Source organism: Argiope bruennichi, chromosome 2 (genome assembly GCF_947563725.1).
Source record: "Argiope bruennichi chromosome 2, qqArgBrue1.1, whole genome shotgun sequence".
NCBI classification, from domain to species: domain Eukaryota; kingdom Metazoa; phylum Arthropoda; class Arachnida; order Araneae; family Araneidae; genus Argiope; species Argiope bruennichi.
In genome coordinates, this window is record NC_079152.1 from 22,743,300 (window position 1) to 22,768,778 (window position 25,479).

General features: G+C 25.1%; 1 protein-coding gene across 3 annotated transcripts in view; it reads right to left on the reverse strand.

Moving 5' to 3' along the window:
* The window catches only part of LOC129990825 (uncharacterized), a 44,530-nt gene that overhangs the window by 13,463 nt on the left and 5,588 nt on the right, over positions 1–25,479 (reverse strand). For 2 of the 3 annotated variants that reach the window (XM_056098184.1, XM_056098183.1), the window contains exons 2-13: positions 24,974–25,066; positions 23,537–23,656; positions 21,122–21,220; positions 20,307–20,453; positions 18,678–18,756; positions 16,680–16,788; positions 16,516–16,577; positions 14,548–14,675; positions 13,525–13,693; positions 11,428–12,234; positions 8,014–8,117; positions 851–968 (exon numbers count right to left, since the gene is read on the reverse strand). In XM_056098184.1, the coding sequence (XP_055954159.1) occupies positions 851–968; positions 8,014–8,117; positions 11,428–12,234; positions 13,525–13,693; positions 14,548–14,675; positions 16,516–16,577; positions 16,680–16,788; positions 18,678–18,756; positions 20,307–20,453; positions 21,122–21,220; positions 23,537–23,656; positions 24,974–25,066 (2,035 nt within the window). The remainder of the gene's footprint in view (positions 1–850; positions 969–8,013; positions 8,118–11,427; positions 12,235–13,524; positions 13,694–14,547; positions 14,676–16,515; positions 16,578–16,679; positions 16,789–18,677; positions 18,757–20,306; positions 20,454–21,121; positions 21,221–23,536; positions 23,657–24,973; positions 25,067–25,479) is intronic. The other variant, XM_056098185.1, reaches the window with a different exon arrangement.

Sequence of the window (25,479 nt, forward strand, 5' to 3'; positions counted from 1 at the left end):
ATAGAAAATTTGAAAGACTACTAAATTTGTATAAATTAAAAGCCATTTCTTAACATTCTAAAATAATGTAAAATTCTTTTTTGTGTAATAATATTATCGGAAAATATCACAAAAAAAAAGGCCAAAATTTAGCTTAATTTCTAATTAATTAAAATTCCCCCCAAAATCATCTTTAAGTGCACATTTTCATCCTTCAAAGTATATATGAGCCAGACAGTTTGACCTATGGAGCTCTAACATATACATTAACTTTTATTATTAATAAAGACAACATAACACAACAAGTGTGATCAGACTATAGAAGATGAAGTTGAAGATATGCAGATGAAGTTGACAGAAACTGATGAAAAAAATCCACACTTCAGAAAGATGAATGTATTCAACATATAATTCTTTTTTATTTTTTTAATTTTACACAAAACATAACATAACTTAAATTGAATTACCAGATTCCAAGTTGAAATAATATGCAATGCAAAAAAGTAAAATGAAAATAAACAGGGAATATAAAATTAATTATTAATGGCTAAAATATAAATAAAATGTCATAACTCAATAAAAACTAAAAATAATACAAGAAAATGAAATATAATAGAAGCTAGTTATAATGCAATAGATCAACTCCTGGAAATCTTATTCACAGAAAGTGAAAATGGATCTTTAAAACAAAGTTGTTTTCTTTATCATCAACTACTTTATAAGAGTTTGAAGAACACTTCTTGATAATCCTTACATAGAGTAAGAGGAATTCTATATTTTACACCAAATAAAGTGTTATTAATGGTGTTTATATTTCTTTAATTGAAAACTTAGTTTATAAGCAATGGAAGTTTGAATGGAATAAACTTACCATTAGCCTTTCCAAGTGAAGGAGAAGTTGGGGCACTTTCTGAGTATGAAGTATGGGAATCTTTTGATGCATGACTGGCAGGAGATGCTTCAAGACTTTCTGATACAGAATTCTCAGGCTACAATTTGAAAAAGGAGAGGATAAAGCAATTAAAGGAACTTTATAACACAAATAGCATAAATAACATCTAGTAATCAAAACCATATATGTTGATCTGATAATATAAGCATGATGCAAATAACACCAATAATGACATGAATTTTGGGGAAAAACCAACAACAACAACAAAAGAATAAAAAAAAACCCCTCAGATAGAGATAATAATCAATAAAATTTTTGTAAAGTTCACAAGAATAAATTCTCGGATCTAAGATTACTTACATTGTTATATGTATGGAAATACACCTTAACATTAAAAAAATATGTTAAACAATAAAAGTTAATTACATATTTCATGCTTAAAAAATTTATGTGTTAAAACCAGCCTGAAAAAATTCAATTACTTCAGATTTAGTTTAAACTAAATTATGGTATTAAGATAATTCGAGGACTTTCCATGATGGCTTATTGAAACTTCTGAAATATAATAAAAAATACAAATGAATGGGATTAATTGATTGTTTAAAAGTTTTACTTTAAAAAAAATTTTGTTGTAAAAAACTAATTTCCTTCAGCAGCTGGGTGTGTGTGTGTGGGGGGGTGAGTGTCTTTATTTAGAGACATTACCCACTTACAGCAATCAATTTGTAAGAAAATTTTCATAGGTAATTACATTTTTTCTTGATAAAAATAATTCTGGATATCTTAGGTTCAATTAACGTTTTTATTTTTATTCCAATGAGTTATTTCCAATGAATTTTTATTTTGAGTTAAAATACACAATTTTTGTATATTTTTTGCATAAATTATTCTTAACTAAATCGACTGTATGTAAACTAAGGAAAATAAAAATAAATCAATTTAATACAGATATTAAAATTGAAAAACTAATCTGCAAAAAAAAAAAAAATATATATTTATTGTATCTATGTTGTTGCATTATTTTATTATGCATTATGTGCATTATCTATGTTGCATTATTTTTGATGAAATTGATCAAAGAATATAGGTGTTACATACTTTAAGCATGAAATTACATTTTCTAAGAGCAGAATTAAGAAATGTTGCTAAGAGGTCGCTGTCTTTGTGTGAAGGTATCTTTAGGCCACACATTTCGAAACTTTCATAATAAATTTAATTCTTATACAAAATTATGAATTAATATCAAAGTATTGAAAAAATAACTTCGATTGATTTTATTAGAATTATAATTTTTTAAAAATAAAAAAAAATCCTATATTATAGTAAAAAAATTGGGTAATTTAAATATAAAATTAATTTCATAAAGGACTCGGAATCCATCATATCACCTGTATATCTGAAAGGAAATGAGATGTACTTTTCCAGTAATTTTTCAGGTTCTAAAGAGAAATTTTATTTAAAGAAAATTTTAAAACTAGTGTCCCTTTTTACGACTATCATGCTGGAAAGTGTTAAGAAAACAATAAGGTTTATTTAAGTTTAAAAAATTACAAAAATATAGGTAACTTAATAACATACAGAATACATGAAATAACTATAAACCATAATAGGCCTAATAATTAATCAAATATATATTGTCCAGCAATCTATTATTTATCTAGTTAATGCATTTATTAATGACAACAAAGAGGATGATTTGAGTTTGTATTATATACAGTATCTTGGAGTAATTTTACTTACTTATAAAGAATGGGGCATAAATATTTTGCTTAGTGGAAATTTTATTATTTTAATATGATAAAAAAAAGTTACTCATATGAATTTCTAGATAGTATATTAAATAGAAAGTATTCTTCATCTGTTTAAATTTCTGATTAATAAAATTTAAATCCATTAAATTTTATTTATCAACCAAAAATAAAACAGCTTTTTTAATACATAATCCAAAACTCAATTTCGCACAATGCTTTCTAAACAGCTCCACTTGATGAATGAATAAATTAACACAGTCACAGAGTAGAAATAAAATACAAAATTCATGAGAAGTCAATAATAACACGGATAATGAATACATTATTGAAGAAATCCTTACATTATGTATTTCATAATCATGAATACAAAAACTAACTTTTTTATGTAAGCATCAAGTTACTGCTTGGTTAATTATAGATGCTCAATGACTGGTACATGCAACATTCATATGCAAGGTTTCATTAAAAAAAATTCTCAAGCAAATAATAGCATGCACATACTTACTAAACAAAAAAATTCAACTGTACTTGCATAATATGCTTTGAATTGCTTATCTATATTTTCAAAAATTAGAATGTGAAAAATGAAGTTCTAGAGAGATCTACAAATATAGAGTTAACGTCAAACCAGCATTAAAAGTAATAAGTATATCAAGTATAGATCCATATAAATCCTATAACATATTTGTTTAAAAATGTCTTTTCTATGTAAAAATCAGATATATTCTGATTTTATTCATAAAATTTAAACTGATTCACTACTTTCAAATCTACTTATAATTAAGTTGAATGTATATATGTTGATAATCTACAGGCCAGACTGTTTGATCTAAGAACTACCAAACTTGGCATGCATATACATTGGAGGGTGGGAATGTGTACCTTGGAGAGATTTTTTAAATTTAAAATCTACTTACTTAAAAACAAAGCAATATTTTTGACCTTTTCTGTGAATAGCTTCTGAAACACTATTATATACAACTGATTTACACTGTTTTAAATTCAAGAAATTATTTTTTAATAATATTTATTTGTCATGTATTTTAAAATTCTTTAATCAAAATACCAATTAATTAAAAATTAAGTGAACTTTTAAAATTTCTAATAATAGATTAAACAGATTATATTGTTGACCTGAGATTCAAACCATTCTCAGCAAATATTTAAGTGCTTGATTTCCTCCCATTGTTAAAAGCAAAACACAGAAGTGTTGTTTACAAAAAGTAGATAAAAAAATGAAGTTAAATTGCCATAAAAGTTAAAAGATGAATATACTGCATATTCATTCTTAAAAGCACTATGATATTATGGACTCAATTAGGGATTCATGTACACAATGAACACAAAATATATCCTAAGTAAAACAGAGGGTTATGATAAGTTACTAGTAGGGAATAAAAGAAAAGCTTAGCAGAGGGAGGGGTAACAAAATACAGAATAAAATTGATAAAGCCTTAGGACAAAAAAAATTTTAATATGAAAAGGATCTGTCTTATGCAAAACACAAATTTTTCCATACAATTCAAATGAAGAACTAAAATTCTATATATCCAAAAAAATGTAACATAAAAAAAAGGTTATAAAAGCTAACTAGCATATAACAATCTTTATGAAATTCACACACAGTCACATTTCTTCAGATTGATCAGAAATGATAAAAAAAAGTTTTTTTCTAATTGCAAACATTTTTCAATTAAGATGAATGTTTATGAAAAAGCATAATCAGATACATAAAAAGAGAATTTACAAATAGGGAAAATGATTTTTGAGAAGATTATTTCATGAGAAAAATAAACAATTTAATGATTATATATTCAGTAAAAATACCAATGATTCAATTGGAAATAAATATGATAAAAAAAATACTAAGCTATTTTGAACTCACAGTTCGATTGCCATACATACAAACACACATGTTTAAAACCTTAAAAGAAAAGTATTTCCTGTACAGAATATCAAAATTTACAATAAGTAATCTATTTACATTTATATTTTTATATAAAAATCATCATGATCCATATAATCATATCAGAATATAAGAAGCATCTATTACAGCCTGCTACTTAAGCATCCGATTCTTTAACATTACACCAAATTAAAACTAAGCAAAGAGATAATCAAACTATTTAATAAATAATTCCATTAAAGAATATTTAAAATCCATTTTTATGATATAAATGCAATAGTAGCATGCATACTATTTGTAACATAAAGTCAGAAGAAATATTACAAAGTATAAAAATATAAAATGCTTTGTAATATCTGTATATCAAATCTTAAGTAGGCATCAATTAAGAAAATAGAACTAAAATCTGCAGTAAACAAAAAATTTAGGGGGAAAATAAAAAAACACAAATCAATACAATGTGTGCCTAGAAAACCTGTGAAGTGCCATAAGGTGCTTATTAGCCACTGTGTTCCATGCTATATTTTATAGAGAGGAAGAAAATTTCAGTCTAGTTTGTATATGGAAATGTTTTCAAAACTATACTAAGCATAAAAAATGCAACTTCTTAAATGATTAAAACAAAAACACACACTTACAAAAGCAACAGAGCACAAAGACCTATTACATTAAAATCACACATTTTTAATTTATCACATCAAATTAAAAGAATCAAAAAACTAAGAGTCAAAAAGTAAAATACACACAAGCACAAGGACAACATAGGAAAATGAAGAAACATAAACATCTCAGTAAATAAAAGATTAAAAATATCTTCAATAACATGGCTGAAGTGTCTAATTATGATCTGTGGTGTTTTAGATGGTGAAATGAAAATTACGATTTTTGCTGATAAAATGGATTAATTGCATAGTATTTTTAGCAATGTAACAAGGAGAAAAGCTATAAACAAAAAGCAAAGGAATGGATTTTAATGAGTTAAAAGCTCATAGTTTAATTTTTATGTGGAAGTAGTATACAATATAATCTCTGCTCAGGAAACTGGTTCTGATCAATAGAACAACAACGTTATGGAGTAGTTTACTGAACTGAAACATGAGTTTTTATCCCTTCTGGCTTCATATAAATGCTAACTAAAGTCCTTGAAAATTCTACCAGACAGCTTGAACTTCATGATTGTCACTTGCATGAAGTAACTGAGAACAAAAATTTAAAAACTGAGGTTAACAGAAATGTTTCTTCAGTTCGGAGCAAATGTTACAAAAAGAATTTAACCCATCAGAAAATTGATGATAAATGGTGCCAGTTAGACATTAATGTTAATGAGTGTGGGTAAGTTACTCAAAAGAAAAACTGCTTTCCCTTCAAAAATTTAGTTTTTATACTTCTGTTAATAAAGTATTTCAATTCTTGAATCCTTCAAAATTTGATCATCTTTGCTGAAGAATTCCTAAGGACTAAATTTGCAGAAGAAGGAGGACTAAATTCCATTCCTATGTTCTTTTCATTTATGAGTTCCCAAGAGTGGTTTTCATCCTCTATCTGATGCATCGATTTTCCCTGTAGACTATCTGGTTTGGTAGATTGAAAGATAAAATTTATCAAGAGAATACCAATCTTTCTGCTGATCCTGTCTTCGCCAATAGCCATACCAATAACATAATGATAATAGAGTTTTTAGTTTTTACAATTGTTTAGATAATCTTTATACTGGAATCATACCTTTAAAACTGAGAAAAAAAAATTACTAATAAATTTCCCCCTAGTGCTCATTTAGAGCTAATTTTTTTTATATATATGCATGCATAAAAGCTATTGTCCATAGGTTGATTTTAAAAGGTTATAATCTTTATTAAGTCAATGAATTTAGAACCCTACTCCCTGCTGCAATAATACCCAAAGAAATTATAATATATATCTGCGGCTCATAAAAAATAATGTAATTTCAAATACTAAAAAATTTTGGTCTTTTTAAAAAATAAAAACATTCATTTACCTAACAGATTATACTTTAATAATGTCACGAAATGTTGACTGTTATTTTGCTTTTGTTGACTATTTTAATTCTGTAAATGATATGTTAAAATTAGGTTAAAAAGCAGTCAAAATTAGAAGTTATAAAACATTTTTCCAGAATTTTACTTTTATGAACTACAGCTACTGAAATACTTTCAATGTTAAGATTGTTTACTATATGTGGCCATAAAACATCTAATATAAACTGTCTTTTTATGTTAAACAGTAGAGGAGATCTGGGGAATTTAAAATTTTACTCAATACTTTCATAATTTCTATTTCTTTGAGCTAGATGGCTCATTTACAAACTCTACCAATAATTTTATCCTCTCTATGATATATTATTTGCTAGTTCAAATCAAAGCAAAATTACTTTAGTTATCATGTTCACACTATAACATATACCGGAATGCTCGAAAAACCCTATAATGCTTCACAGGTTGAATTCCAAATAATTTTATTTTGATTTGTGCTTTTCAAATTGTATTCTATTACTTTCTAATGTAATGATAAGACCTAAAGTAACCTGTATATATTAAAATACATATTTCATCATTTTAATTCACAACTGTTCATTTGTGTTCAATATTAATGATTTTTTATGTACTTTGGAAATAAGGGTAAAATAATTTTTAAAAAAATGAAACAAAAGCAAAAAAAAAAAAAGCTATGAATCCATCACAATCACATGAAGTTCAAAGATGAACAAAGAAAAAAAAACCATGCAGAAAGATTACCAAAAAAAGAACAACTACAGAGAATCAGAGTACCTCTTGGACTTCCTTCCAATGTCCACTCTTGTCCACAGCTACCTAATTGCAAGAAATCCAATTTTGTTTTAAAATAACAGAATTCAAATTCTTGTTAGTACCCAAGAAGAAAGTTTAAATGAAAGCGAGAAAATCTTTCAAACAAAAAAAATTAAGCTTTGCACCTCAAAGACATTTATCGAAGACAGAAGAATTTTTTCTACATTGCTCATGCAATATCTTCGATATAAAAATATTCTAAACTTCAAAACTTAATTCATTTTGTTGATATATTTTAAGTGAATGTTAGCTTTAACATTCAGAAATGTATGTTTAAGTCATGATTAGGGTAAGTGAGGAAAAGAACCTACACAAGGAAAATGTAACAAGAGCTATAATTATCGAAAAATAAAAGTGATGCATAAAAATATAATACACAGAATTTAAAATGCATAATTCATTCCTGCATGCAATTCTAAATTGGGATGGTGCTCATTCAAATAGCATGGTGTGAAAATGAAATTATTGGGAAGCAGTAATAAAATAATTTAAAAAAATGATAAAATGCTCATAAAATATATATATTCTGAAAGCATACCTTAACATTTTGTTGAGTATTTTCCTTTTTTATGATGCAAAAGAAATAGTATCATCTGTGTTAAACAACAATACACTAAATTTATATATCTCTGAGAAATAAACAAATTCATAAATGCTTACTCTTTGAACACTGTGAATGATTAAAGTGCTTTTACTAGTAGCAGTAGGTGTACTATGTTTCTCTAATTCTTTCAAGGCTGTTCCTGGCACATCAGTTTCAGCATCTATAGAATTCAAGTTTTGTGATCTTAGAATCAGAGAATTTAAAAATCTAAATTATAGCACTTAAAAATGTAGAATTTAACGAGAAACATAAAAAATAACATTGAAAATTAAATTATAATGAAGTTCTGTTGGTTAAAACATTGACAAAAGAAAAGAATGAAAATTAATCAAGTGTAATCTTTAAGGATTTAAGCAATGCATATGCATATATAAAAATTTGTTCTAAATTAAATGACCTCATTTTTGGACCACTTATATGATGAATTTTCATCAGATGTTTTTTTTCTATAAATAATTAAGTAAAAAAAAAGAAATTTACCATAAATTAAAGATCTGGATAGTAGAATACAAATGCAAAATAATTAAAAATTATAATATAAAAATAAGCTAATGAAAGTTAGCAGAATGATTCAAATACAATGACAATAACACAGATAAGATTAAGCTGAACTGTAATTTTCATAAACACCAATAAGTTTCAAAATACAACAAAATTCATTTTGAATAATATTCTAATGTAAGTAAGCAATTGCAATTTCAATTTAGTGAAATCATATATAAACATCTGGAATGTCATACAATTTTATGCATGATTTATATTTTTCAAATTATTTTAAAAGTTTTAATTACTAAAAATACAATACAATCTTCACTGAAATCTTGAAGGAATCAGAAATCGTTATTTCATAAACTCAAGATTCACGCTTCTATAATGAATAAATATTTAGAAAAAAATATACAATTTCTTCAAACATATAAAAAAAAATAGACATAAATAAGGAAGGGGGACCTAACATGAGATTCAATTTGAAGATCAAGAATTATCTCTATTGTAAAAATGTTTCTAATGAAACAATTCTCTAATAGTTTGAATAAAAAGCATGCCTAATAGCTTATTTTAAAAGATAATAGCTTTTATTTTTAAAATATGTAAAAGACGATAAAAATATGTTAAAATATTAAAAGGACCAATAAAAAATGATTAATTTTTTTTTTATCATAGTTTAAGGAGGAAGAATAATATAAATTTTAAAAATTTTATTTACTCCATACTTTTATGAGAGCATAAAAGTTTTTAAAACCACATACATTCAAGTATAAATCCATTGCTCCTTATCATTTTTTTATTTCAAAGAGAGTTGACTAATTGATAAAAAACAGTTTCAAATGTACAAAACTTTCAAATAATGCATTAAACCACAAATAAACGGAATTAGATTGTATTAGAATAATTTTGTTAAAAAAAATGTTATAAAACTTTTTAAATAAGAATACAGTACAAAACTTCAATATTTTTGAATAAATAAATGCTGAAGATAACAAACATTTCTGATGTTAAAAGGAAAAGGGAAAAAAACCACACCATCTATTTCATCGCTAATATATTAGATTAATGCACCATTTTGATGCTACATGAAGACACCTTAATTGAAATCTTATAGTGCTTAACCATGATTAGATGACAAGGAGAACAACTTAGTGCCTATGCTCCAGATTTTCTCACCATATTAAAGAGAGAATTTTTGACCCATTATAGATATACCTGTCTCACACATGTAGATTTTAAATGGAAATCATTCTGTGATCCTCCAATAATCTCAAATTCAACTCAAGGTTGTATGTAATCTAAAATTATAACGAACAAAAATGTAATTAAATGTTTTTATACCTTAATGAAAAATCCAGGAAAATTAAATTATTTCAAAATTAGATCCTAATATTCTATAAAATAATTTTTTTATTATATTTAATAAACAATTTGTAATATATCTTTGGATAATTTTGGAAACATATTATTTTGATTAATTTCACCAATAAAATATGGTGAATTCATTCATAGTTTTTTTAAAGAGAAAAATCAGCATTTGTATGTAAAATTTGAATTTTAAAATTCAAATTTATATATAAAGTGCAAATCAAGCATTACAATTTACTTTTTGCTTAACAAAATAAAAATGAATTTTTTAATTTAAATTTTTCAGTATTATTTAAAATGGAAATGTGAAAAATATTCTTTTAATAACTACCTTATGGTAATATGATTTAAAAAATGGTTTTGTAAGGGGAAATGGAAGTAAAGTAGTTTGGCATTATATCAATACTTTGATTATAAATAACTATCTTAAAACAAAATATATTAAATAATACCTACATCAAAAGTTATTGAATTTATTAATAATAAGCATCTGCAAAGTGAAAAATTGTGGCAATGTTAAAAATTCTGTAACATGGCATAATTTAATCAAACTCAATAATTAACAAAAATTAGAAAAAATAAATCTGCCATCATGGTAAAATTAATGCACTCTTTTAAACTAAATTTTTGTAAAACAGTTTTTTAATAAATTTTAGACTTTTGAAATGTGTCTTATTTTTTAGATATCAAAATGAAAGTAAAATTATAATAATAAATAATCTTTAATTATTGAGTTATGATTGAAAGCTTAAATAGCAACTTCCAAAATCAAGTCTCAGTTAGCTATATTATTTGCCATAGATTGACTACATCTAGGGAAAAAAAATATATTGATTTAAAAATTGTTAAATATTACATTCAAATTGCAGCTCTTTTTAATAAAAAAAAATAATGCACTGAAATTTACTAAAGACTTTAAAAAGATGTTTTATCATGCAAATGGATCAAACAGGTTTAAATAAAGAACATGCTTTAGATGCACACACAATAATTCAAAATGCTATCATTTATATGAATTCAAATGAAATGCAAAAACGGGTTAGATATTTAAATAAGACAAATGATATTTAGGGAATGAGGAATTAAAAAAAAACAACTTTGATTCTATTACAAAGATTGTTTATGATAATGTAATTTTTAAGAAAAATGTAATCAAATAAAAAACTTTATTAGTGAGCAAAAACAAAAATGTTATTGTTTTTAATTTTTAATGAAGGCCAGAAAAAGTTTGCATTTAATCTAGAATGTTTGTAGGCAATGACATATTTTAGTAAATTTCTTTGCATTATTCTTGATATAAATTGTATAAATTGCATTATTTTTCAGAATTAATCACTCAGCAAAGAAGAGTATTCCATGACTGAGACTTGGCCTTAAGAAGTTTCCATAGATTTAGTGCTACAAATTTCACTGTTATTGCACAACTATTTAGTAGAGCAGTAACCCAACCAGTACAATATGTTGAACAATTTGTTTGATATTATATCATACAATATTGCAAATATTATTCAATATTATAGTTTCTTTGTATCTGGAGAATAAACTATAAATATAAAAAACTGCTATGAAAATAAACCACATTTGGAAACTGAAAGAACAAAAATAATGCTCACCCTTTGCTTTTTCAATGCCATTTGAAGGCAAGGAACTAACCTCATCACTTTCTGCTATTGAAGGCAGAGAAGCAATTTCGCTGTCAGGATCTTTAAAATCATGAGATTTATTCTCAATAATTTCGTTGGATTCATTATTAAGAGGAGCTTCAATAACAAGGGTGGGAATGGGGGGGAGTACATGCACATGCACTGCTTCATGTGAATTTTCTAATTTAGGCTTATTTTCTAAAACATGCACATCAACTAGTTCTACATTTTCATTTATATTCAAAGGCAAAGAATAAGCTGGATCAGGAATATTTGTATTTTCATGCTGCATTTCGGAGATTTCTGCCTTAATATGTTTCAAGCCTGGCTCAATCAGCTGCAAGGAATTAGCTCCAGTAGATTCAGATATGATTTTGCTCAAATCTGATGGCTCTTGAGACAGATCTTCTGCCTCGAGACTTTCAAATTTTAATTTAGAGTCAACATGAGGTGATAACACAGAATTTTCCTCAAAACTTGCTGACTTCTTTTGATTTTTATCAGTTTCAATTAGCGGCACATAATTAGAGTCTAAGATTTTATTTGAATCTGACTGTGGGAGAACTGATACATTAGCAAGATCACTTTTGGCTAAAGTGCCATTCAACAATTTACAGTCACCATTTTTAGCAAGTTGTTCAGAGAAAGCATTAGGTGTATTTTCCCTCTTATTTTGATCTAGCACCTCTTCAACTTTGTGCAAGTTAGGATCAGCAGAATGGACAGAATTAGAGTAAGCATTCAGATCATGCTTTGGCTCCAGTCTATTGCTAGGCTCTGAAATAGTTGCCAAAATAAGTAAAAGCTACAAAAATAAAAGAAGTTTTAACTACTAAGGAAAAATAAAAAATAGAAATAAGAGAAGTACATAGTTAGAATTCTAAAAGTGCTAAATATTCCAAAATCAATTTAAAACATGCATTCTACAAGAAACCAAAGAAAAAGCTAATTTAAGTAAAAAACATGCAAACAATGTTACATTACTTTTGCTAAAAGAGATATACAGATTATAACTTCACCAAAAGAAACTTGAAGCATTAAATTTTTTTTTTACTTCTTTTTAAAATGTGAGCAGCTTTTAAAGAAAGACTAAAATGAAACTAAGTTTTACATGTAAGGCTCATGATCTCAGCAAAAATTTCAGATATCTATCTTCATTCCAAAACTAATTTAGAAACAATAAATTAAGAAAAATAATATTTTTTTTGGTGTGCAAAATTTAATTTTTTGAAAACATTATGATTCTCCCCCCCCCTACATTTAATATCTGATCCTGGCTATTAATTCTTCTGATTTGTTGAATACCTGCCATTCTTTCTAATTAGTAAAACATAAATAAGATTGCACAACAGATATTTTAAAACAACTGAAATGCTATAAAGAATAATTTTAAAAATTTTATTTTCTCAAGTAAATTTTAGATTTGTAAGTATTCATATCAAAAATAATTTAAATTAATATATTTAACTGCATAAAAAGAATTGCTACATACATAAAATCAAATAAATATTAATTAAAAAATATTAAATTATGTAACACAGACAGAATAAAAGACAGTTTGGGTGAAACAACAATTAACATTGTTATATCTGATTATTAGTTTGAAAGTGATGAAGTGTAAAAGAAAAGCAAATAGTGATAAAGCTGGCTTACCCGCATATAGCTAGCAATAAAAACAATAACAAAAGAAAAGCAGAGCTAGTGGAGAAAAGAATAAACCAATTATAAGACAGATTTATTAACAGGAAATAACATTTACATATCCTTGGGAGCTGGACATATTTACTTGAAGAAGTAAAAAGGAGCAAAGCCACAAACATCACAACAGTTCAATCAGATTATCAGAGCTTTCATTTTCAAACTGAAGTAAAAATTTCTCGTAGGAATGTTTCTAAAAATTAAACTTTTGAAAATCCATAAAATATTCAAATTAACAATGAAACATTTGATAGGAAGAACAATCAACAAATAAATTTGTATTTTAATGTTGCTTCTGATATATAAACAAACCTTTTTGATTAAACAAAGTAAAAAAAAAAGACACTTCGGATTAAATTTAAAACATGCCTTCTTTAGTCCTTTTAATTGTTGTTGTGGTGATTACAGTGCCACCAGCAGTAACTCTGCTATTGGTTTCAACAGTTTTGCCTGAATTTGAATATCCATTTTCTTTAGTAATATGCTGGGCTAAGTGAGTTGTTTCTACAACTGGAGTTGATTGGTTCAGAAAGACAAACTGTAATGAAATTAAGAATATATATGAATTTAAAATATTAAAAGAAAATACATAAATGAAAAGATTAATTGCAATAATTCTGTTTAGCAATAATTAAGAAAAGTAATTAAAATTGACTAATATTGCAGTCCAAGGGAATTTGCTCCTCAGGTAATGTCTATTATTTATATGTTAAATATTGTTTCTTTTCTAAATTAATTAATTAACATCAGCACATGATAAGAAATTTGAACTAAAACCTAAACTTTGAGTTACAACTTTTAAATTTTTTTTAACATTTTGGAACAATTCCCGAGTTTAGTTATTTTTATGTAATAAAAATAAATATTTTTCATATTTTCTTTTTTAAAAAAAAAATGCAAAATTGAAATCATAATACAAACAAGTCATTAGTAATTATATAAAAAAAATTGAAGGAAGAAACTATTTATAAATTGAAGCACATTTTAATTTCTTACATGAATAAGATCATTATGTTTATTATTACAAAAAAAAAAACTTTTTTGTCTATCCTAGATTTTTTTTAAAAATCTGACAATCACATATACTTTACCTTTTAATTAAACATATTTCTATAAGTAATAAATGAAGTTTTCACAATGTTGAATTGGCAAATAAGAGATTATAGTGAGAAAAATTATTTAGATTGTACAGTTTTGAGATTTAATTAATGAACTTATTTAGTGAATAAGCAAAAATTTTTCAAAGTTAATTCAATTTTACAATCTTATGAGTAATTTAACCACTGAATTTTAAAATAATAATTTGCTGCTTCTGAATATGAAAAATTTAAAAAGCCACTTTAGCAATTAAGAGGGTTAAAATAAATAGAAAAATACAAAAAAGCTAAATACCTCTGCTGTCAAAGAGCCTGTAACATCATCTTCCTCTAAAGGTCTTGATTGTAAAGGTATTATTTGTCGTTGACTAGGATTTTTCTCCAGTTCATCCATACCAACAATTCCCAAACCCAGAAAGTTATCTGATGAGAATAACATAAATAAATTTCATGTGCCAAGATGGATATTATAATTTTACACATTTAGGTAAGGTATTTCTAGTTTCAATTAAATTCTATACTGAAATAGTACTGAATACTTATGCAATAATAGATCAAATGAAATAGGTATAGGAAATAAGAGAATGTGGTGCAACATTCACTATATAATAAATTTTGAAATACATACTATAAGGCAAAAGATATACTTCTTAACTGCAAATGAAACAAATTATTTTCTTCACAGTACCATCTGGTCTATCTATATTATCCCTTTTACAATAATTGACATTAAGGGCATAAAATAGACCAATTCATTAAACCAAGGTAAACAACATATACTATTATAAAGCAGTGGGAATAGCTATACAATTAGCAATAAATTAATATCAAAAGCAGAGAAAGACTTAAGTGAACATTTTTCTTGCATATCAAATATCACTATTATAAAAATATCACTATTTCTTGGAGAATAAATGTCTTTATTAAAGGTAAACCAAAATGAATAGTTCAAAATTATTTAATAAGTTTGTATATGCCAATGTATGCTTTAATGAATGCAATGAAAGACTTGGGGAAGTAATTATAAAATTTAATGATGAGCATTTTTTGGCAGATACAGTAGCTATTTTAAAAGTAATTGAGAAAATAGAGGTTTATTTTGAAGAAATTCATCTTTATATCAACACTTGCTCAATACTTATGACTCTTGTATCAATAAGACAAAATTATTCAATTCAAATTCAAAAGGATATTATAGAGTCACTACAGTACTAATGAATTAGGCATCAGAGATTATTACAGAAACTATAAATTTTATTAAATCGAAAGTAAAGACTAATAAAGGGAAAGTTTTTCGAAACAATGACAGAACTATGGGAATTTTGGAATTGGTACAGAATCAGACAGGAAAAATAGGGAATCAAAAATGTAAAAATATACTGAAAATTCTTTTGCATCATAACAAAAATAATATATTGAGATTTTTGTGCCCTGTTACATATTGCAAAATATGATACATATTGATCTTATATATGTTGCTTTGTCTTAATATATATTTTCTTCTTACTATTAATAGTATTTTTAATTATCTTTTATTTATACTTCTATCTTATTCTTCACTTTTATTGCTTGATTTATTTTATATTTATTTACTTTCTTCTTTTTTATTTACCTTATATTATGATTATAATATATATTTTATAATTTTTGCTATTTTGCATATCACATTATTTCCATCTTTACTCTTACTAGCACTTCAAGTGCTTCATATTTTTAAAATTTTGTTATAATTGACGATTTCATACTTTTTTAAAATTTTCACTTCTATTATAGAAATTTTGTTTCATATTTTATTGATATTTTAAGAAGTTATAAAATAATGTCAGTAGAGGATTTTGCATGACTGTTTATAAACTACTGAGATATCTGCTTTGAATGGATGGATCTCTCTATTTTGAAAGCACCAGTCAAGTTTAAATTATTGTATAGACAGATAGACATACAAACACTTGATGTTATTATTCAAACAAGATTTTAGAAGTGATATTTTTAGATTCATTTATGGCTATAAATCAGGAAACATTAAAATCAGGAATGGGTTAATTTTTATTAATTTATTTTACAATTACAATACTTTCTCAAATATGAGACCATAAAAATATTAGCTCTGTTCTGAACCACATTTTTATTAAAACTGATAAAATGTAAAAGAACAGAACAAACTGCAAGTAAAATTTTTTAAAACACAACTAAATACTGCTCTTTAACAATAAACATACTAAGGTATACAGGAAAATCATTGGAAATAAAGATTTCACTTTACCAGTGGACGGTTTATCTTTATCATAAATTTCAAAAAGCAATTCAGCAGAATCCTTAACGATGCTATAAATAAAAATAAACAAAATTTTATTTAGATTTCAAACACAAGCTTAGTGTTGCAAAAACAGCAATTAATAGAATTATAAAACACCAATAGAGACATACAACTTAAATGATTCATCCCAAAAAGGACTGTCAGTTCCATCTGCAACCTTTGTCTCAAACTTTTGTGGAGGTTCATCCATTTCCACAACACAGTAAGGTTTTGAGCAACCTACAAAATGCAGTTTAATATTGAAAGTTATTACATTAGCAAAATTTTGTACATTAAAAACCCTATTACTTATTATGTTTCAAATATATTGCATTTAATTTTGTGAAGAGATTCCAAAGATTCTCTTCTAATAAAATATAGAGAAAGCGAAGCTTCTTCATTTAAATTTTAAATTTAAATGAAGATAATGGCTCGAGACAGATTTCTGGAAATTATGAAATACTTATACTTTAACATGAAGTCAACTAGATCCCAAAGATAAAACTCTGAAATTTTGGCTAATCAGTGGATGTTTAGTGAAAATGTTTATAAAACTGATATCCCTATTTAGGCAATGATAAAACAAGGGAAATTCCTGAAACCACAGTGGAATATGCAGTTATTTATTTGATAGAATCTTATTACAGCATTGAAAGAATCCAAACAATAGATTGCTAAGCACGACAATATATTGATAAAAATCTTAAGGGGAAAAAAGAATAAAAAATATTTTGTTCTTGATAACCGTAAAGGCAAATATAATTTCTTCAATCATCTCAAAATTGTGAAATTTTACAATTCAATCAAATATGGAATTGAAATTTTGGATTAGATGGCCAGAAAATACTCTCAGTGAAATCTTTAACTTGACATTAATAGAATCAATGTGTTTTTTTTAATTTTATTTTTAACATCTTCAATTTGGTTGGTGTAAATGATAGCATAATTTACAAAGAGACAACTGGATATAAAAAAACATCAGCAAACATTATTTTATTTTGGATATGACTGAAAAGCTTCAAAAGATATACATTTCATCAAAACTCCCTAAATTTTACACCTCTGATTGTGAGAAAATTGGTGATTGTAATGTAATGTAAACAATGTCAGATAAAAGCATGCAAAGGCAACTGAACTTTGAACATTTATAAAAACTGAAAAAAATACGTTGGTGCAGGTGCAGCTAAAAATAAGAAATGTGTAATATGTATACATTGCCAAACCAAATAATTTAAGTAATTCATTTAAATAATTTTTAATAAATCTACTTCACAATAAAAACTACTAAGAGGAAATTTGTCCAATGCTGACAAGTTTAAAAACAACTGGAACAATTTTTGACTATTTTAATTCTTTTTTATATGCTTAATTATTCTTCCTTTATATACATTAACTTGTTAAATAAGCAAATTATATAAGTTTTAATTTAATTACAATTTAATTGTTTTTTACTTATATTTTTTATATAATATAAGCAAAAAGCAAATTTTCTTTTGCATTCAGAACAAGCAATCAAAATGATCACAGTATATTTAAAACAAAAAGAATTTTCAGCATGGATGAATTAAATGTTTAAGCATTAATTATAACAGAAAGATTTACCTCTATTGTATTTATCATAAAATGGGAAATATGTTTCGTTCTATGCTCTTTGATGAAATCGTTCTGCATGCATGAAAATTACAATAAGCATTTAATTCTAAATTTGAACTCATTTTTAAAATATGTAAATAACCATCAAAAAGAACAAATTATAGTAGTGGATGGAGTACTCTAAAATGGAAACTAAACTAGTAATTTATTATTAAAATGCTACTGATACTTGTCTTTATCCATTATAAATAATCTATTTTGTAAATTCATTTAATGATTGATTTTTTTTATGTTCCGAATATAATTATAGTTATACAGATCCTTTTTAAAATTATAAAATGTAACAAATAGCTGATGATAAGGCATTCTGGTATTATACCTACCTATAAGAGTTTTTAAGTGATGGTTGCAAAACAAAATATATATATATATATATATATATATATATATATATATATATATATATATATATATATATATTGTTTAAAAAATTCTTTAATTTTATATTTAAAACAAAAGGAAGAAAATTTAATAACCTTTGCTTCCACCTAGCTTTGATGCTTTGATTATTTTAACCAACAGCTGCTTCTCAGTTTCCTCCTCAGCAGCTTCAAACTGTAAAATATAAATAAGATTATATCAGTTTTTTTTATAGAATATTTTCATTTGAAAAATAAACTGATTTGTAATTCAATGAAATAGCAGTATTTAACTTATGTTTAATGATGCAAATTTATAGAATATTCTAGATGTACTCAAAAGGTATCGATTTTATGATATATACATGAAAGACTATCACAAATTCCAAAAGAATTTAATAGTATTAATAGATTAAAAGGGGGAAAAAAAGGAAAAAAAAACCTCATAGTTTTTTTTTATATATATAAATTTTAGCCTTTTTGCAAACTTACTTTTTTTCACCCCCTCATCTCCCCCCCCCCAAAACCATAAAAAGCTAAGACTACAAAACAGTATGAAAATGAAAAAATAATTGAAAATAAAATGGAATTAAGGTAAATTTTGGGACAATTAATTAGTTAATTTGAGTGAAATGCTTTCAAGTAAGTTTTATGCTTTCATAAATTCCTGAGTAAATATTGTCCTCAACAATTTTTGTTTCTTGATGAATCTGGAGGGGAAACCCCCCCCCCGTTAGATTATATATAAATTTCTTAGGCAGTACTTAACAAGTATAATTCATTCATGAATCTTACTTGTAATGCTAAAGAAGAAAGAGAAATTAAGAAAAACTAAAAAGGGAAAGAGAAATTAAGAAAAGTTTGTTTTACGTAAAAATTTAATTTTTCTTTTTAAGAAAAAACTGAATCACACCTAAGTGTAGATATGACTTTTTTAAGTATAAATAAGGAAAAAAGAGAGAGAGAATCTGTTCTCAGTTAGGATTGCATATTTTCCTTATGCAGAAACACATGCTATTATTAGTATATATCTGTACATGTACTCAAAAAATGTATTTATTGATATAATTACTTTTATAACATTCATTCATTTCTTTATATGTTTTTCTTTTTCTTTTTGGGAGATTTTAATAATATCTGTACCTTTTTATGCTGCATCTTCTGCAAGACCATGGATAATAGGGAAAATGGTACTTTTGATGTTACAATATCAGCAATAAAGTACAAATCAAAATCAAACAAAATCTCAAAAGCAATATTTTTGAAGAATTTCAATATTTTCTCCTTCATATTTTACAAACAAGAAAGTGAAAATGCAATGTGGAAGTACAAAACCCACCTTAATGCTTTTATTTTTTATTTTATTTTTATAAAATAACCCAATTTTCTAGAATTTAATGATATATCCATAACAAAAAAGTAATTATAATAGAAATATTATCTTCATGTGGTAATTTACATATTAATTGCAATCACATATTAATAAAGGTATCAAGATCCCTACAAAATTTGTTTGATAACAGAAATTTTTTTGCAATAATTCCATCAATCGAAATGACAAAATAATAAGAAATACAACATGACAATGAGAATATCAACACTTTTTTTACATCATTCTATTATAAAAGAAATGTTAACTCAAATAATTACAGTATATCATAATTAAAATAATTCATCTGTCAAAAAATATTTGTCTAATCTGAAAATTAGACAATTAAAATTTAGCCAAAAATTATAATAATTTACCACGTCATCTTCCGAATGAGTTTTGAGCAAAAGTCTTGGGCAAGCAGGAAAGCAATTGAATCTCAGAGGAACAATTACTGATGATAAAGCTTCAACTGTAATTTCATTTACTAAATCACTTAAGGGTTGACAATCTTCTGGTGACATCTAAAAACAGAATAATATAATTTTAGTTTCTCTTCTAATCAGTTTTTATATTTTTTATGGAAAACAATTGATGCACATTTACTTATTTCTTAGTAAAGTAGAGACAATGATAGTTAAAATACAAGAGAGCACAGAAAGGATATAGTTTAATTTCAAACATATAGCTTAATTTAGCCTGAATACTAGGTATTCTACAAAACATTAATATTTGATATTTGGTCACAGATTTTTTGAAATCACAAATAAGATATATTTGATCACAAATCAGATAATTTTTAGGGTTAATAAAATTATTTAACATAAAATAAATACATTATTTTAAATTTATGTCCACATTTTTTAAAACTCATCCATTCATTAACAAATATTATACAAAATAACAGTAAAACTCCAGAAACAGTAAACTCCCAGAAAATAAAAATATATTAATTATGAAAGTTTTCCAATGCATTTGAAAATTAATGAATAATTATCCAATAAATTAAAGCATTAACAGTAATTATTTATGGAGAAAGAACACAGATTTTATCATTTAAAAAAAGAAAAGTCAAACTGCAAGCCCCTATAATTTTAAGAGATGACAAATTCTTCAAGAACCGTTTATGCAATTACATAATTTTTTATATTTTTTCAATGACTTCACTATAATAAAAAACATTTTTAATTACCTCATGATCTTTGGATAATTCAGATGACAACTGAATTTGTGGCGTTTCAGAATATTTTACAACAAATGTCAAATCTTCTGGTGTGCATTCAATAACAACCTTTAAAAAGAAACAGGGGAAATACATTATTATAAATGTATAAAACAAACATGAAAACAACAGATTGTTTTTAAAATAATTAAATACCAGCTCTTTATGTAGTGGATGAAAATTGCAAAATTATTCAGATTTCAAAGAAGAATATTGGTATTATACTAATCATTTTCAAAACAAAATAATCTGATAATTTTGATTATAAGGGAAATATTAATACATCTCACTAATTATGTAAAAGTTGCCAGATTTCCTTTTGGCTAAAGCTAACATATTCAAAAATGGCAGAAGAGCTACTATTTTGAGAAAGCTTTCAAACTTTATAATAAAAGATAAGCAAAATTTTTTAGGATTTTTTAAAGATTCAATGAACCTTGAAAAATTAAAAGATTTGATGACCCCATCATATATACCATTAATAACGAAAAAATTATAAATATTAGAACACTCTGTATATTGATATAAATTCTTTATTAAACACATAAAGATGTTTAAAAATCTTAGTAATTAAGTTAATGTAATGTATTATTAATGTAATTAAGTAAATATCCATTAATCCATAATAATGTACATTAAAATCATTGAAATGCAATTAATAATGTTTGATAATATATCTAGAACTATGCAGTAAAGTTAAAATGTACTACATGAAACAAAAAGGTATACAATTACATAAAACTGAGATTCAAAGAATTAAAATCAATACATAAATAATTTGTCTATGATATCTAAAACTGCACTTTGTAATAATTTTAGTAAAATTTATTTATATACAAATAAAAAAAGGATACATTATTTGCAAAAATTTTTGAAGGCTTTAAGTGTCAGAAATCTTATATATTTGAATTTGTCCATTTCATCAAAGTAAAAGTGTTTATGATTTCATCAAATTTAGTTTATACTCAAAAGAACAAATCACATTTTTTTTTTTTTACTGAAAATGCCCTGAGATATATAAATATAAATTATAATTAACTAAAATATCTTTCACAGTTTGCTCTTGTTGTTTCCATCTTCAAAAGAATCAGAAGAGTTGCCTCACATAAAGTTAAAAATAAAGAAATAATTTACAATTGTGTGTGCGATAAAAATACGCGATTGACGTTTGGATATTACTTCTACACCATTTAAATCAAATAATAGATTTTTGTTGCCAATAATTTCCATGATAGGTCTTTATATTTTTAATAAAAAATATTTTTGGTTTTTTTTTGTATTCACAAGCATTAGTCCAGATTCCAAAACTAAGTCATTCAAAACATCATTGATCTTTATTTCCTGATTAATAAAGGTTTCATAAATGAACATAAATGCAGTATTTCAAGCATATTAACTTCTAGCCTGATGACCCGATTTTTTCTCTTCCACCTTCTACTGTTTTTACCACTACAACTGTTTTCTGAAACACATACGACTGAAAATTTTTGAAATTTTGACAATCTCTAGTCTGTTGACAAATGAGCATTGTCCTCAGGAGAATTAAAAAGCAATGCTACTTTTTTTGACTTAAATCCAAAATTTAAAATCTCTACTCTTTGCTTTTCATTGAAAATAAAATGAAGTTATCAGATCTTTTTGTTATAATTTATGCCATTTAACACATAAAATAACCATTACTGTAAGCCACAAGCTAATCATTAGTTTCTAATAAGCCCTTATAGCCAAATAGGGAATTCCATTGCCTTTGCAAGCCTTTAATTTTCTCACACTTTCCTTCAACCGTTTTAATTTTTAAAAATCCTGGGAATAAGAAATTAAAAACTTAATTTTCTTCTAAATTCAATGGATTAATTCCTTTCATTTTGCACTCTCTGGCAAAATTAAAGGAAATAAATATAATATAATCTTTGAAAAATAAGGGGCAAGTACTCTATCTGCCCCACTCTCCTTATGCCATTTAGTAAGCAAACTGAATGTCAAAGATGTAGATTTCAATTACTATTTTCAAAAGATTAAGAATTTAATATTGAAAATAAACAAGTTATTTAAGTGACTATTTACTATAAAGACATATAAGCACAATTTTAACAAAGACAAATACTAAATTGAACAATACCATAAATTAACTACATTTTGAAGCAGAAAGAACATGATGAAAATAAAATGAAATAAATTAGCAATATTAGCCTTAAATAATAGCAAGCAACTCAAAAATAATTTTTAAATATAAAACAAATATATCTTCAAATTAACAGTGCATATAATAAAAGAGCAAAATTATTTAAAATCAATTAAATATCAAGTTGATGAATTTCCAACAAAAAAAATATTTACTATACATAATTTTTAAGTGGAAAATACATGTATACTCTCAATACTTACTCTTCCAATCATTCTCTGTACATTCAAGTTAAAAGGTACAATAATTTTATCCTTCTCTTTAAACTGTGTAACAACAACTTCAAATGAAAGATCTTCAACTTCCATTTCAGCACCTAGATTCTAGAAGCAAATTTAAAAATAAATATTACTTTTAATTGTATTTATAACATAATCTTTTTTTTTTATACAGAATGAAATTTCATGATTTTATAGTTAAAACATTTATCTTTTATATCTGAAAAGGGAATTATCCAAATAAATTAATGTAAAAAAATTCTCCACTTTTTTCAATAAAATCAGAGCAGTTTATGAAAGCATAAATGCTGAAAAAGATAATTTATCATGTTTTTTTTTATTCTTAATATTTTATGCAATTTTAAAATTAGTGATTTTTTTCTTTCTTCAAATTCTAGAATTAAAAATATATTACAGATGCCTAACTCTAATTTTTCAAATGATCATTTCTAAATTTTATATTAAATTTGAGGACTTGTCTGAAGAGTTTATTTTGGTGATACAGCAGTCTGGTTTCTACATAACTGACTTTTTCAAACTTGAAAGGATGAAGAAAAATTTAATTGAAGGAATTTCGTACTTTTCTGTTAGTTTGACAGTGGCAGGAAAGAACATCAAGTACAACAAAATATAACAATCTCATTTTGCAAAACATGAAACTTTTTGTCCACTTTGAATTCAAAGTTGCCAGACATAGATAAGTCTAGCAATTATAGATAATTCCTGGTGGATTTTCAAAGGTTTTTGCTGGAAAATTATGCAGAATGTCTGTATTTGACAATGATTATGCTTTACTTGTACAATAATGATTAAAAATATAAAAGAATTCTATAAATTTGGCAATAGAAATTAAATTTTGTTACAACATATAAAATTAGTATTCTTTATAACTCTGTACTTTTTCATTTATTGTGCATTTGAAACAGGTTCAAAATTTTTAAAACTAGAACATTAATTTTACATAAAATTAATTTTATAAAAAAATACAGCTGTATTATAAATTCATCTAACAATTAAAATGCAGGTGAATAAAATTGTCAAAAGAACCAAAACTGAAATTGGAACAAATAAATTGAAGGAAAGAGAAAGTTTGAAAGATTAATATTATTAATGCAATTAATAATATTTCTGATCATGTTGCATGAAGACCATATACTTTTCTTACTTCTTGGGTAGGATATGAAATATTTTTTAAACAAATTAGCATGATTTTTTTTAATTATATATATAAATAATTATTCTTGAACTCCAACCTTAGTTTTTTTCATTAGATTATGTAACTTTACTTCAACATTTATTTTCCTTTAAGTCACAACACTCTTCAACATTCAATATATAAAAATAACGAACATTCACTTAGAGTTCAATTTGTAGTTAAGTAATAAATCATTATATAAAAAATTAAAATAATAGATTTCTTACTATATCACTCTTGTAATTACTTGATTGTCGAACTTCTGTTATTCGTGGAGGATTTACTGCATGAAGATCTTTGAAATCTACCAAAATTCCATGCTGAAAATAAAAAGAAGATTAAATAAATTGTCATATGCAATATGATTAGGAGCTTTTTTTAACCATTTAACCATTCAAACCATCAGTCATCTTCATGCTATATCATTCAGTTTTTAAAAATCAGGTGCTTAAGGAAATATGCTTTATTTTTTAACAAATAAACAAATCTTTAACTTAAAGAAATTTTTGCCTGATGTTTATTATTATTATTTTTTAATAGAAAATACTTGAGATGAATATACTGCAGCATTCACCAGGTTAAAATTCCAACATTAATACTACAGCAAATTCTGATAATAAGAAATTTCTCATTAAATTTCAAACTAGTCACAATAACAAATTTAAATAAATAATATATTCAAATTGAAGAATATTAAGATGCCATAATCATGAAACAATAGAGAATGAAATAT